The sequence below is a fragment of the Aythya ferina genome (assembly GCF_964211825.1).
Source record: "Aythya ferina genome assembly, chromosome: 10".
In the NCBI taxonomy this organism is placed as follows: Eukaryota; Metazoa; Chordata; class Aves; order Anseriformes; family Anatidae; genus Aythya; species Aythya ferina.
In genome coordinates, this window is record NC_140306.1 from 10253398 (window position 1) to 10266464 (window position 13067).

Consider the following 13067-nt stretch of genomic DNA (forward strand, 5'->3'; position numbering starts at 1 on the left):
GACTCTTTCATGCACAGGAAGACAAATACCAAGTTAACCTGAGTAAATAAGCACAAAAGCAGCAGTGATAAACCTTGGCACATAGGCAGTTGGACCATGAACATGAAATGTTAGGCAATCAGATAAACACTGGGCACCAAGTACAAAAAAAGTCACATGCACCTGAGCTTTTGGTTGTTCAAATGGAAATCCAATGCGTTATTTGTGACGGAGCAATAGCAGGTTGTGAAGGGGTGCTCTGTTCTAAGACCTGTTTGTTTGTCTTGGATTTTTTCTTCTCTGCTTTTCTTTCCCACGTTGCCTCAATGCTCTATAGGTTTTGGATTTGTCCTCTGTAACAAGTGTTTATAGCATCTGTGTACACAACATAAAACATAAGAATCCTGGTGCCACAGTAGTTAGGATCCTGAAGCTATACGGACAGAGGGAAATCACAGCATATAATCTAATGTATTTGAAGGATTGTTTAGGGTGGAGTTGTTTCTGTTTGAACCTGCTATGGCTTGGTAACCTGTTGTGCTAGATTTGGTACAAATACAGTGTACGTGTTAGGGCTTTATACTAGAAGCTTTGAAAACCTCTAATGCGTTTGAGATGTTTTAAGAAAGGGACTCAGCTGTAATCTTCAAGCCATCTGTGTGGAAATTCATTTTCTTTTCCCCCCTCTCCCTGTCAAATTAGAAAGTGTCATAATTTCACTGCATTTGTATTCTGGATAAGCCCTCTAGAAGTGGAAACATTTCTGGTCTTTTTCATATGCCCCCTCTTTTTTTTTCACTAGTTTATCATCTAGTTTAACTGGATGATAAAATGATCCCACGTGTGGCATGTGGCAAACCTGTAAAATAAACAGATAAGTTGTCTTGCTGTTGTCTAGATAGAAAACTTGTAGCTGTATAATGCTGTCTGTTCTAATGTGTTTCTGATTTGCTGTATAAATAATACTTAGGTTCTCTGTCTCAGTGAACTACAAAATCTTGGGTGTGAGTTGTAGATTTAAATGTTTCTGAGAAATTGCTTGCATGGAGTTACTTTCCAATGATCAGAATGCTTTACCAGGTATTCCTATGTATCAGGTCAAAAGTAATCATTGGGAGGGAAGGAAAGATTTCAGTATGAAATAATTGATCTTTATTTAATTCTGTGCCTTTCTGTTGTTCTCTGTCTTTAAAAAAAATTCACAAAAACACTGTTGAGTATCGAGAAATGCTGATTAGAGTTTAGCTGGAAGGAACTGTTAGCAAGACGTGAAGTATGTCTAGACATGAGAGAATATGGTTTTAATGCAAACTGTTTAGCCCAGACAGTTATGTGCAAATGTAATCCTAGTTGGATTTTTATCCTTTAACTGATTTTTGTCATTGCTCCTAAAATACTGCCTTGTACAGTATTAGTGTGTAATGCCTCATGTCCTTGTAATTCCAGGCTTAGTGCACGGGTGAAACAAGCTGTAATTCTGAAGGCTGGGTAGGGCTGCTGTCAGTCACTTGGAACCCATGTATGATGCAGGCCACAAATTCATATAAAATCTGTGATAACTTGCTTGTTAGGATGGGATTGTTCCTGCAATCGACTTAACCTTTAAATAATGGAGAAAGTGTCACATCTTTTGATGATAAAGATTCTGTAAAACTTGCCTATTATTAGCAAATATTTTAATATACTGTATATTCTAAAATATAGTTCCTGGAAAATGATTAAAATTAGTTACAACTGTATTTCCAGAACATCTTAAAATTATTTGCTGATTATCTTTTTTTCTTTTGTTATACAGCCCACTTCCTGGCATTAATTTGTGCTTAGTAATCTTCCTAGAGATACGACCTTGTTTCAGATGTGAAAATGACCTTTATTTGCCTTCTTCCCTGCACTAGGTAGGAATGCCGTACACAAGGGTATCAAGAGAGAGATGTATATCTTACAGTTTATTTTAAGGATCGTTACATCTGGGAATCTGGCAGGGCTGTGCTGGAAACAAGATCTAGATTCTATCCAGTTCTTACTGAGAACGTCCTTGTTAAACCTTACAGCAATGTCTCCTGTTCATCTAAGGCACTTATCTGATCCCATGTCAATGAATCTCTTTGAGGAAAGTTGTTATCTAAATAGGTAGGACCTACTTTCTTATTCCTAGGGAAGAAAAAAGGATAGTATATACTTCTTGGACTCTTGTTTTACTTCTCATTAAAATTCTAACCGTTACTGTCGTACAGTGTAGAGAAGCTATCAGCAGTTTGTTGTTTATTTTTCATCAGCTCTGGTTATTAAATATGACTTAACTTTGTAGAACAGCACTAGCTTGCCTGCTGTTATTATTATTATTATTATTATTATTATTATTATTATTATTACTTTAACTGCTTTTAACCCCTCTGGAGCTGATGGTTTGCTAGTAATGCTGAGAACTTAAGAGAAAAGTCCTCCCCAGTAAAGGAAGGGTCAAAAAGTACAGCAGTAATTACAATACCAATGTTATAATTCTTTCCCAGTAATATCAAACAGTACCTAGTAGTGTTCATTTGTCAGTGTTAGGCTATTTGAAATACAAACTATGTAATTTGGTATCAAATTCATAGCCAGAGCACAAAGTTCTGTAGGCTTGAAATGGTAAGATATTAGTGGGTTTGTGCTCTTCACTGTAGACTAATTTTGACTGCTAGGGTAAGATGACTGGAGTTCTAGTTCTGTAGCTAAGCATGCAAGGAGAAGCTTGTCTCTCAAATACTGACGTATCTTGATGTTATGAAGACCAAGAAATAATGTCAAAGACTGCTAAAATATTGAAGTATTAATGAATGTAGTATGTAACTGCTTTTACTAACACTGAGCGGTGCAGACAGCTGCTGTTAACATGCTAATAGCATTAGTAAAAGCTTGCTTTTGGTTTTGTGCCTATCTCTGCCAGAAGCACAAGGGCTTATGGTTAGAGTATGCTGTGCATCAGCCAGTGGTACAAGCTGGAAAGGCCTTTTCAGGCATTCAGATCCACTGAAAGTAGCCCCACGCAACACTGAAATGCTTGGAATGCTGCTTAATTTTCTGCCATTTGCTAATTTAATTGAAATCATTAAACAATAGGCCTTTTGTCCTCCCTGTTATGGGGACTGCAGTATCTGTTGCTTCTTGGTATACAAAAAAAATTTTTTTTTTTTTAATTCAAAGAAAATAAGCATGAGGTGACATGTTTCCTCCAGTAGTGTCAGACGTAGAATGTACAGCTGTGGCTGCCTAACACAGGGCTCTGATTTTCTCCTATCTGCTGCTGACTTTACTTTCCTCAGGAATCCTTGGACTTTTTCTTTATTTCTTTTTGTGTTTCCTTTAGTGAATTCCATGTTCTTAGCATAAGCTATGGTCAGCAGTCAGAGCCTGAATGGAGATACAATCTCTAAATCAATAACAAATGTACTTTGTAAAAAAAAAAAAAAAAAATAATAAAATAAAATAAAATTAAAGATAACACATTACAGACTAGTCTTGATGAATCAGCGTGCAGACCATTCACGAAGGCCCTGTTATAGCCAAAACAAAGAGCACAGGAAGATTTGTAATGATTGCACAGTGCAGATTAACCCGGATGCCACAACGCTTTGAAGGGTCATAGGATTTGCTGTACCAGATCTGATGACAGGTCCTGCTGATTTGTTTGTTTCTGAAAGTGGCAAGTCCTTTATGCTTCCTAAGAAGGTGAAAGCATCTTCTCAAAATAATCTTATTCCTTTCACAGGGTGCTGTATGAGAGAGGGGTATTGGATTTCTGCATCTGTTTCCAGTGCTTTTTCTTGCTGTTACCATGCTGTTTCCATGCTGTTCCTTTTCCTTTTCATGTTGTCCCCTTCTCATATACTCCCAAATATTATTACTGCTTTCTTTTTATCCCCCTTCTGCTGCAGGCAGTCCCCTTTCTTCTTACAGGTGCTTTGTTCCCTTCTTTGGCCCCTTCTTTCTCGTTGAGATACAAAGAGCCTAAAAATGACCTAGGTTGGATACAGCTGATACTGTTCTGATTTGGGACTGCATTGCATGGGACAAGCTAGGGTTGGCAGAATTTGATAGTTGGGTTCGGTGCTTGTAGTTTGCATTTCCAACGCTGTATATATAGTAATTCTGGTTCAGAATTACTTCTGTTTATAACCATTGTTTTTATATTGGGAATGTGTACACATGTTGTTAACAGATGTTTCCTGTACAGGTAAAGGTTGAAATACCCTCAGTGCTTGTGATTTTTCTCATGAAGAGCCATATTTTGAATACATTTGAGTTAGTATTTTCGGAGCTAGACTTAGTTTTTTTAAATGCAGAAGAGCCACTGTCCTGAGAATCTGGTCTACCAGAATTTGTTCTGTGTGTTGTCCCCCAACACTGGTACCATGTAACAGCTTTATGTCAGGTGTAGTGCTGCCATGACAACATAAGCCAATGTGGGACAATCTCCTAAAACTAAATTTTAATTCAGGACTCAGACCTGTGCATTTAAAAGTAGTACATCACAAGCTGCAAGACAAAAGTGCTTTCCCATCACAAACTGCAAGACAAAAGTGTGATGGCAGTATTTATCATGTCATTACTGTATGAAGAAAGAAGGTTAGGCCTCAGAGGTCCAGTTGTACGGTATATTGAAGAATAAGTTCAACTACAACAAAGAATTGCAAAGGTAAGTCTCTGATAATTTGTTGGGTTTGGTTTTAAGCATGGGGACTAACACAAGCAACCTTCTAAGTTCTGAGCATTTATAGGTAAGGCATCTTCCACATACCAAAAATACCTCTCTATTTTCATGTCTTGCATCCCAGAAATCAGCTACGTGCAAAGAAGTGGTTAAGAACCTGGTAAGTATCTTTTTAGACTTCAAACTTGTAAAACTTCATGCATGTGTTTTAATGGGGAATTAAATACCTGCAAGTACCTGCATGTAAGGTTTTGCAGCATTGAATTTCAATCAGCTATTGGATTAGCATAAATCAACAGCACTTGTTCTGCGTTCAACCTGTACCTTTTCATACAAAACGGACATTTTTTCACAAGTTAGTAGAAAAAACCATCATGGTTGCCTTATTGGCTAAATGCTTTTCTCCATTTGCCTGACTATGCCTGACTGTTGAAGCAAGAGCCTGATGTCTGTAATGCTTGTGGTTTATTAATTTAAAAAGAATTAATGTGCATGTGGTTTGAGGATTGTGTGGTTTAAAATTTTAAAAATAGATCCCAAACCTCACATCAGTGTAAATGTTTTGAGTATTTTTAATTGAGGTTTTAAGTACAAAAAAGAATGTGCTGTAACACTTAACAAATAACACACTAACTCTTGCAGGTTTGGGGGATTCTTCAGAGAGCACATCAGATGAATTATATTAATTCAAAGAAAACTTACATCAAGCAGCATGGAAAAATCATGAGACACAGTAAACACTACAGAGAAAACTTGTTCTTTATAGCAATGAGCCATTTTCCAAAGAGCACTGCACAAGGTTGTGCGTAGATAGATTTTCCTTAGCCGCTTGCCAGGAGCAGCAGAGGAAGAAGCATTAGTAATGATACTACATTGGAGTTAAGGCTGTGCACTCACAATGGCCACTTAATGAATTAATTTGATGCTTTGGGGTCTGTGTTGCAAGAGTGACCATGTGTTAATGGCTGCACATGCTGTACAGCGGCTAGAGAGCTGTTTTGACCAGCAATACCAAGCTTGCTGCTGTGGAAACTTAAATGTGCTTCTCCTTCAAGCAATTGCCTGCACTATTACAAATTTTCCACAGCTTTCCAGATTTGTCTTGTGGGTAAATGCTTTTATTTAATCCTTATGCAGGATTTCCAACCAATGCATTATTGCTACTGTTTGGTATGTGATTGCTGCTGCTACTGAGACACCTTATCCATGTGGGTGTTGTAGGGTTGTTCATGGGGACATCTTTTAAGGTGGGCACTAGTACTGAAAGAAGCTGTCCAGCCACTTCTGTATTGGGCAAATACATATTTTTCTCCATGTTAGTGCTATTTATATTGCTGTGCCACCTATGACAGATGGGCACAAGATATTTGATAGTGAATACAGACCTACAAAACAATTCCTCTTGGAAAGAGATATCTTCTGTGGTAGGGTTCTTTAACTGTTGTTAATTTACTGTGCCATGACCATGTGTACTTGTTCTGAGAAATATGTAACAGCTCCTGCTAGGAAAAGTGTTGTCATCTTGCCATCTCAGGCTCATCTTTTCACATACCAATATGCAAGCAAATAACTTTTTTTTTTTTTTTAACTTTCCTGAGTCACATTATGATCACTTAAACTTTCTCATCAGTACCTTAATCAGTAGCTGTTCTAACTTGATTTCTGCAGTTCATGTTGACTAATTTTCAATACTTATTTTCAGATAGACTACTTGGATTTTTAACACTGCAGAACAAATAGATTGCATGTGGTAGTCTGGGTTGGAACTTCATTCTTTGATTTTTCTTCTCTGTTAATTCAGGTACCAGATCAGCAGACAGAGACGTGAAAAGTCAACTTGCAGTGTTGACTCACCCTCATATGCTTTCATTTTGTACTTTGAAATTAAATTCCATACTTATGGAATACCTGTTACTGTACAGAGCAAAGCCATTAAATGAGAACTAGTAGTTGGAATAAAATGTGCATTGTTTCTAACTAATAGAGGGAATTAATTACACTTAACTATACAGCTATGAGCAAATAAGAGATCCAAAAAAATGGGAAACTAGGAAAATAAATTGGTTGAATGTTTTTAGGGTCACCCCCCACACACACCTCACTGTGTATGGATGTCACCCAGTTTTGAGATATTTGAAGTGTGTGATATATTGATGGCAATCTTTGCACACAGCAGTGTTTGCAGTATGGTAGTTATTAATCGCTGTATTACAGTAGGCCCTAAGAGAACATGCTGGGGTATGAATATTTGCGTTACAGATGGTATTTCTCCTAGCAGTTGCTGGAAATACTTGTGAATGACCCTGTAACAAATAATTTTCGCCCACAGAAGGAACTATGCAGCTGTTTACTCTCTCCACAAAACCATCCATCTGGCACAAAAATTGAAACATGGAAGTTTGCTTTAATACAATACTGACTGTAAACCAAAGTGGAATATGATCACTGGTAAATGGGGTGCCCCGCAGGTAAAATGGTCTGTGTTGAAAAGCATGTTCCTTAACTTAGTTATAAACCTTCACTTGATTTTCATTTATACTGAGAGGCCCTTTGAGAACAGACTATAAATTAATGTGCACATCTTTATTGCTACTTGGAAGGAAGATCATCAATCTTTTTGTGCAGACAGCCTGAAGACTATAAAGAAAGCAGTTGTTATGCTTTAACTTCTATAAGCTTAATATAAATTAAGCCAAATATCCTTGTTAAAATGTGTTTTATTGCATTAATTAAATGGCTTGTTGGAGATGCCATATACTTGGATACCACTTTAGCAACAACAAATAAATAGAAGGGAAGAGGAAAATCAATGGCAATGGAGAAGGGGAGCACTTGAAAAGGAAGGGGAAGAAACACTACGCACAGTTAGGAGAAAAGCGGTGCTTTCATTTTGTAAATATCTGCCTATTGCCCACTTCCTAATGACCTGAAGATTTTTCAGCTGTTCAACCAATACACAGTTAAAAGGACAACTGACAAATGGAATTAATGAAGCTGATTTGTTCAGGTTCTCAGTGATAAAGAGAACAAACTGATGGCCTGAATGTAGCCTGGAACAGACATCCTTGTGCATTAGCTTAAGGTTTTCCTAGATACTCCATGCACCAGTCAGGGAGTGCTAAATTAAGATATCTCCTCTTGAGAGCTCAAGTCATAGACATGGAGCAGAAATATACAGAAGTGGCATTTTTAACCACCTGGAAGTACAGACTGATCCATTATAATTTTTGTTTTACTTAACGAGGGAAGGCGTTCCAATGAGCTTCATTTGCTCGTGAGTCCCCTGTCCCATGGACAGAGTCTAGAACTACACTTTCCTCAAAATGCTTTGTTAGGGAACAATTTAAGTAGCTACCTCTCCTTTCCTTTGGAGAACGGTGAAACAGATTTAGAAAGAATGCTTTTGCAGAACATAACTACTATCTAGAGGGCAGGTGTTAACCTCCCCTATATTTCTGGGGGGAGAAGCAATCCTCAGGTGCGATGGGAAGGCAGCCTAGGTTCAGATCTTAACCTCAAGTATGACCAAGAGAAATAAAGCAGAATGAAAGCGCTAAGTGCAAATCAAATGGCAGTGGTCTTGAGCACAGCTCGAATAGCCAGGTTGCTCTCACAGTACCTCGTCTAACAGTACCACATCTCTCTCACAGCTACCTCATCTAAAACGCAGTCCAGCCAACCAATTTACCTCCGCCTACTTCTGTAGCTTTTGTAGAATTACACATTCAACAGTAGAGCAGCTGACGTTCATCACTTGTTTTGGCTCTTTCCTAGCATAAGGCTTTTTGGTGGTAATCATTGTGAAACCTTTGTGTGGTGTTACAGACTCAAGTACTACAGGAAAGAGCAAAATGACCTTAAAGAGCACAAGTTGGATTTGGAATCAAGTTGCTTTTTGCAGCAGGCCTCATCACTAAGCACTGATGATAGCAATGTACATCTATAGAGCCTTGTCCGATCTAAGTCCCATGTTAGTTTCTGTTCAGCAGTGTGATAATATTGTCCTCTAGAAAGCAGCATGTTATATTGGCATAACAACAGTTCGATGGTAAATAAAAATATCTGAGCTCTTGTAGGTAATTATTATGACATACTTGTCTACTTTATGCCACTTGTAAAGCTGAAAGAAATTGCTGCCTGTTAGTGGTCACTTACATAAAGAAAACTACACCCCAGTAATGAATGCATTATGTAAGCAGCTTATACATGCTTATATCAGGCGCTGACTTGAAGTATGGAAACACTGATCCATACCTTCAGTTTGGCCTTGTAAAATGATTCTCTGGATACATGGAATCAGGCTCAAATTAAAAACTGACTTGCAACCTATGTATGATGCACTAGTTCATTTTGTGTGATAAGGCTGTGCATTGCTGGAAAAAAAAAGTCATGTCCCAAAGTTTTCTGTCTAGGGAAATGAAAGGAGAAAGGGTGGTGAGCCTGCCGTCATCACTTCAGCTAGGAGCACAATGAATGGAAACATACAAACTACCTAAACCTTTCACTGCAGTGTTATTAAAAGGCAAAGTTCATCACTGTAAGTTTTGAAGCAGAAATTACTTGCACCCAGTTCGAAGAATATCTGCTACTTGTTTTCCCAAATGTGCTTTCCAGGGTTTAACCAAGCTGTTCATGTTCACAAGAAGTTTGCTGGTCCTAGAGTCTTCCTGGCCTGCTATAAGGTAGTCAGTACCTAGTTTAAAGAAGGAAAAAAAAAAAAAAAAACATAAAAAGAGAGTAAGACTAAACAGAATTTCTCAATTTCTTAATGATCTGGCATGTGATATTGTGGCATTTTTGCTTCCTGCAGTTTTTATATTCCAGCTTGTGCATGTGCAGTCTTACCTATATACATGCCTTTGTGGGCATGTGGTCAGTGCTGACTCCTGGCCACACAGGTTAAATGTCACGCAATTACAAATTGATTTAGTTCCAGTGGGTTTACCACTTGTGAATTCACCGCCTCAGTGTGCAGGTGACCAGTTTTGAGTCTTATCTCTGACCTTTGTTTTAAGCCAGTATAACTCTGTGTGCTTCAGTAGCATTACTTCTGGCCTGTGTAGGTATAATGAGTAGCAGAATTCAATTTTTATATGTGATAATAGTAAGCCAGACTTCCTAGACCTATAACCTGAAGATACAGGTATGTGGGCCTCAAAGAACAAGGTCTGTGAACAAAAAAATAGGTAACTGCATGTGTAGACTAGGAACAAGTACCAGTGAAAATCCCGTCCCTGACTTAGATAGATAAGCACTCCTTGTGTTTTATGAACTGTGACAATTAAAATTCCCTCAGTGATTAGAACTTGGAGGAAATGAGAGGCACCCACTGCAAATTATGTGTGGGGCTGGATATTTTGGTTTTGTAGTATTATTAATAGATGTGTGGAACATGGACTGCACATGTGTATTTTCTGGTTTTGCAAATGCCAGAATACGCTATGCACGACTAGATTTGCACTGGCAGTTTATGATCTTTTATTTTCAGCAGCCTCTATGTGGAGGTGTTCAGGGAAGAAAAGTGTTTTAAAGTCATACACAAAGAATAGTTTTTTTTTGTTTGCTGTTTTCTGTTTGTTTAATTTTACTTGTTATTGTAAAATTTTGTGCTGGCTGTTTGATCTTAGCTGAGATTTCTACATCCATCCTGATGGAAGGCAGACAACCTTTTTATATCCACCCACTTAACTTCCAAAGAGCAATTCTTTGGGTTCCATCTGTGGAACGAAACTTTTTGGAGTAAAGACAAGAAGGAACTCAGAGTTGAAACTCTTGGCAACAGAAAGACCACATTGTCAGTGTTCTGGAGAGAAACAAAATAAACACAATTACTGAAGTGCCTGAGAGAGGCTGCATGCGGGCTGGCTGTTGAGCAGCCTGAAGGGCTGGATTAATCTACGTGCCCTGTGCAGCTCAGCTGGCATGGCTCTTCAGTGTGACAGCTGTGTGTTCTGCCACAGCAATCCACACTCCCTTCTCGCAGTTGGGAGACTACAGCAATTCAGACCTCAGGAAACAGAACCATCAGGCATTCATGGCAGGATCAGAGGGCTAACGTGCAGTGATGGGGTACCCTAGTAGGTGATCACTCACTCATTGTGTCTCACAGATGTTTAATGAACTGTTACTCAGAAAACTCAGAATTGTCACCACTGTTTACAGGGGAAGCAAGCTGTGGGCAGGAGTAGCTGAACTGCTCATACAGTAGCTGTTGAAGGTAGTTTAAGTCTAGCTACTGTCCAATAGATAAAGGTTCCACCTAGCACACCCACCACAAGGAAGCGTGGTTTGGCTTTGAGTGTTTAAACCTCGAGTGCCTTACAGCTGGCATTTTTCTTAATAGTCCACAGAAAGAAATAGGTTTACTCTGCTTTATGTTACCTGGAACTGCTTTACCACAGTTGGTTTTGATCTCTATCACTCACGCTACATGACTTTCTTCTTTTCAAGGAGTTATTCCTGATTTGCAGCAGTGCAGATATAGATGAGATTGATGAACACCTGAGTGTGACCCCACAGAACAGGTGCTACAAGCATTTTGTCCTTACCAGGATTGAGAATGGGACAGGTACATCCCCTGTTGGTCCAGGATTCGGGGTAAATGCTTCTGTTGCTCCGAGCAATTTTCACTTTGCCTGATTTCAGGATCTTCTTCACTTTCACAACAACTTCTGCATGCGTCCCTTTGTCATGAGCTGATAGGATTCTTGCTTTTATCACTGCCAGAAAACATCAAGATAAGACCAACAATGAATTTCTAAGTGATTTAACACCTTGGAAGAAGACATGAAAAACACTGAAGTTTTACAGAAGTTGTGTTCCATGGCATTCATAATTCCTTCTAAATGAGTTTAGAGAAGGAAAACTGGCTTTTTCCGTTGAATTACCTAATCCTTTCACCATGTTATTTATCAACTGCTCTTTAATGGGTTGCTGTCAAACACCTGGAACTCATAGTAAAGCACTTGTGTGTAGGCAGAGGAAGGGTACAAAAACAGATCAGCTGTTAACAGTCTGATAGAAGCACACTGATAATTTGCCTTATATTTGACAATTTGAAAACCTGTGTTGAATTTGTATAGCTTTACCTCTGACCTTTCAAAATTTGTGTCCTGCGGGAAGGGACTGTCTCCTCCACAGGAAGGAAGTCAGGAAGTTTCCTGTCAGACTGTAGGCATGTCACATGGTGAAATTCCATGATTGCACAACAAGCCAGAAAAAGTATTTTTGTTTTGTGGTCTAACATCTGGTTGCCATGATAAATTTCTGCTCCTTTAACTTGGTAGGATCCATAACTTTTTGGCAGAGTAGTCTCATCCAGATAGGCCCCACAAGCAGGCTTTGTTGTGTCATGACACAAGCACATCAAACCTCAAAGCCTTCCTTTCTTCATGTGATGGTATGAACCAGGTGTTCATAACCCACAGCATTAAATACATTCTCGGTAAGCAAGCGTGGCCATTTGAGCCTGCACAATGAGTGCAAAAGCAATGGCGGGTTAGATGCAAGGCTTTTATCATTTATTCTTGATCTAGAGGTCAACCATTCTGCAGACTTCAAATTGTAGCACTCCTGCTGCAAAAAGTGAAAGTGGAAAGGAGACACCAAGGAACCTGGTATGAAAAAGGCTATTCACTGCTCAGCTCTGATCAAAAGTTGGACGCGTCACTGGACAAAAAAGGCAGAGGAAATCCTACCTCTTATTTCATGACTTTGCCAATTCTGTAATTCTTCCCTGCTATCAGCTCATAACACGCATAAACAACATAGTGAAAGTATCATACCTTGAGGGCACATCACTCACTTACCGTAAGCATATTTCATTTGGCAGAAGTCAGTGACACTTCCAAGCACCTTCTCTTTGCACACACACTTTTCTAGCAGGAAAACCACAGCACACAAGGTGTTGGAGAAGAGCCAGGACATGAGAGAGGAAAGAAAAGCATATGCTATTCAGTTATAAAGTTAGATGTATCTAACTTCTATAATCTGGGTGGACCTGAAGTTTGAGAGTGAACTCAGTTATTTGCAAATGTGTTACTTGTTAGATGATACAATAATTGGTCTGACAACTTATCAGTACTGTTGAGTAAAATGAGGCCCTCATGGGGCCTATTATATAGATAATAAACTGATATTTAATAGAGTTTTGTTGGACCCAGGTATAAATCAAGTAAGTAAAAATACATTTTATTCAATCACATAAGCTAAGAAATGCTGAACTTTGCTGTTATTAAGGTAATATGCCTCTCAGGGGAAGTCTTGATATGAAACAGGTGGCACTGTTACCTCGGGGCCTTACCAAGTCATTGATGCTAGTAAGTGCTGACTTTCACATGTGGCAAGCAAAACCAACAACAGTTCAAGTATTAAAGACTCCACCTCTTTCTAAAAGCTT

At 38.7% G+C, this 13067-nt stretch overlaps 1 protein-coding gene across 1 annotated transcript in view; it reads right to left on the reverse strand.

Annotated features, from left to right (window-relative positions):
* Nucleotides 1-4432: 4432 nt before the first annotated feature.
* The window catches only part of LOC311441993 (netrin-4-like), a 53629-nt gene continuing 44994 nt past the window's right edge, over nt 4433-13067 (reverse strand). The window contains exons 8-10 of the mRNA XM_084530739.1: nt 12478-12546; nt 11218-11388; nt 4433-9362 (exon numbers count right to left, since the gene is read on the reverse strand). Coding sequence (XP_084386865.1) covers nt 9226-9362; nt 11218-11388; nt 12478-12546 — 377 coding nt within the window. The 3' untranslated portion in view covers nt 4433-9225. The remainder of the gene's footprint in view (nt 9363-11217; nt 11389-12477; nt 12547-13067) is intronic.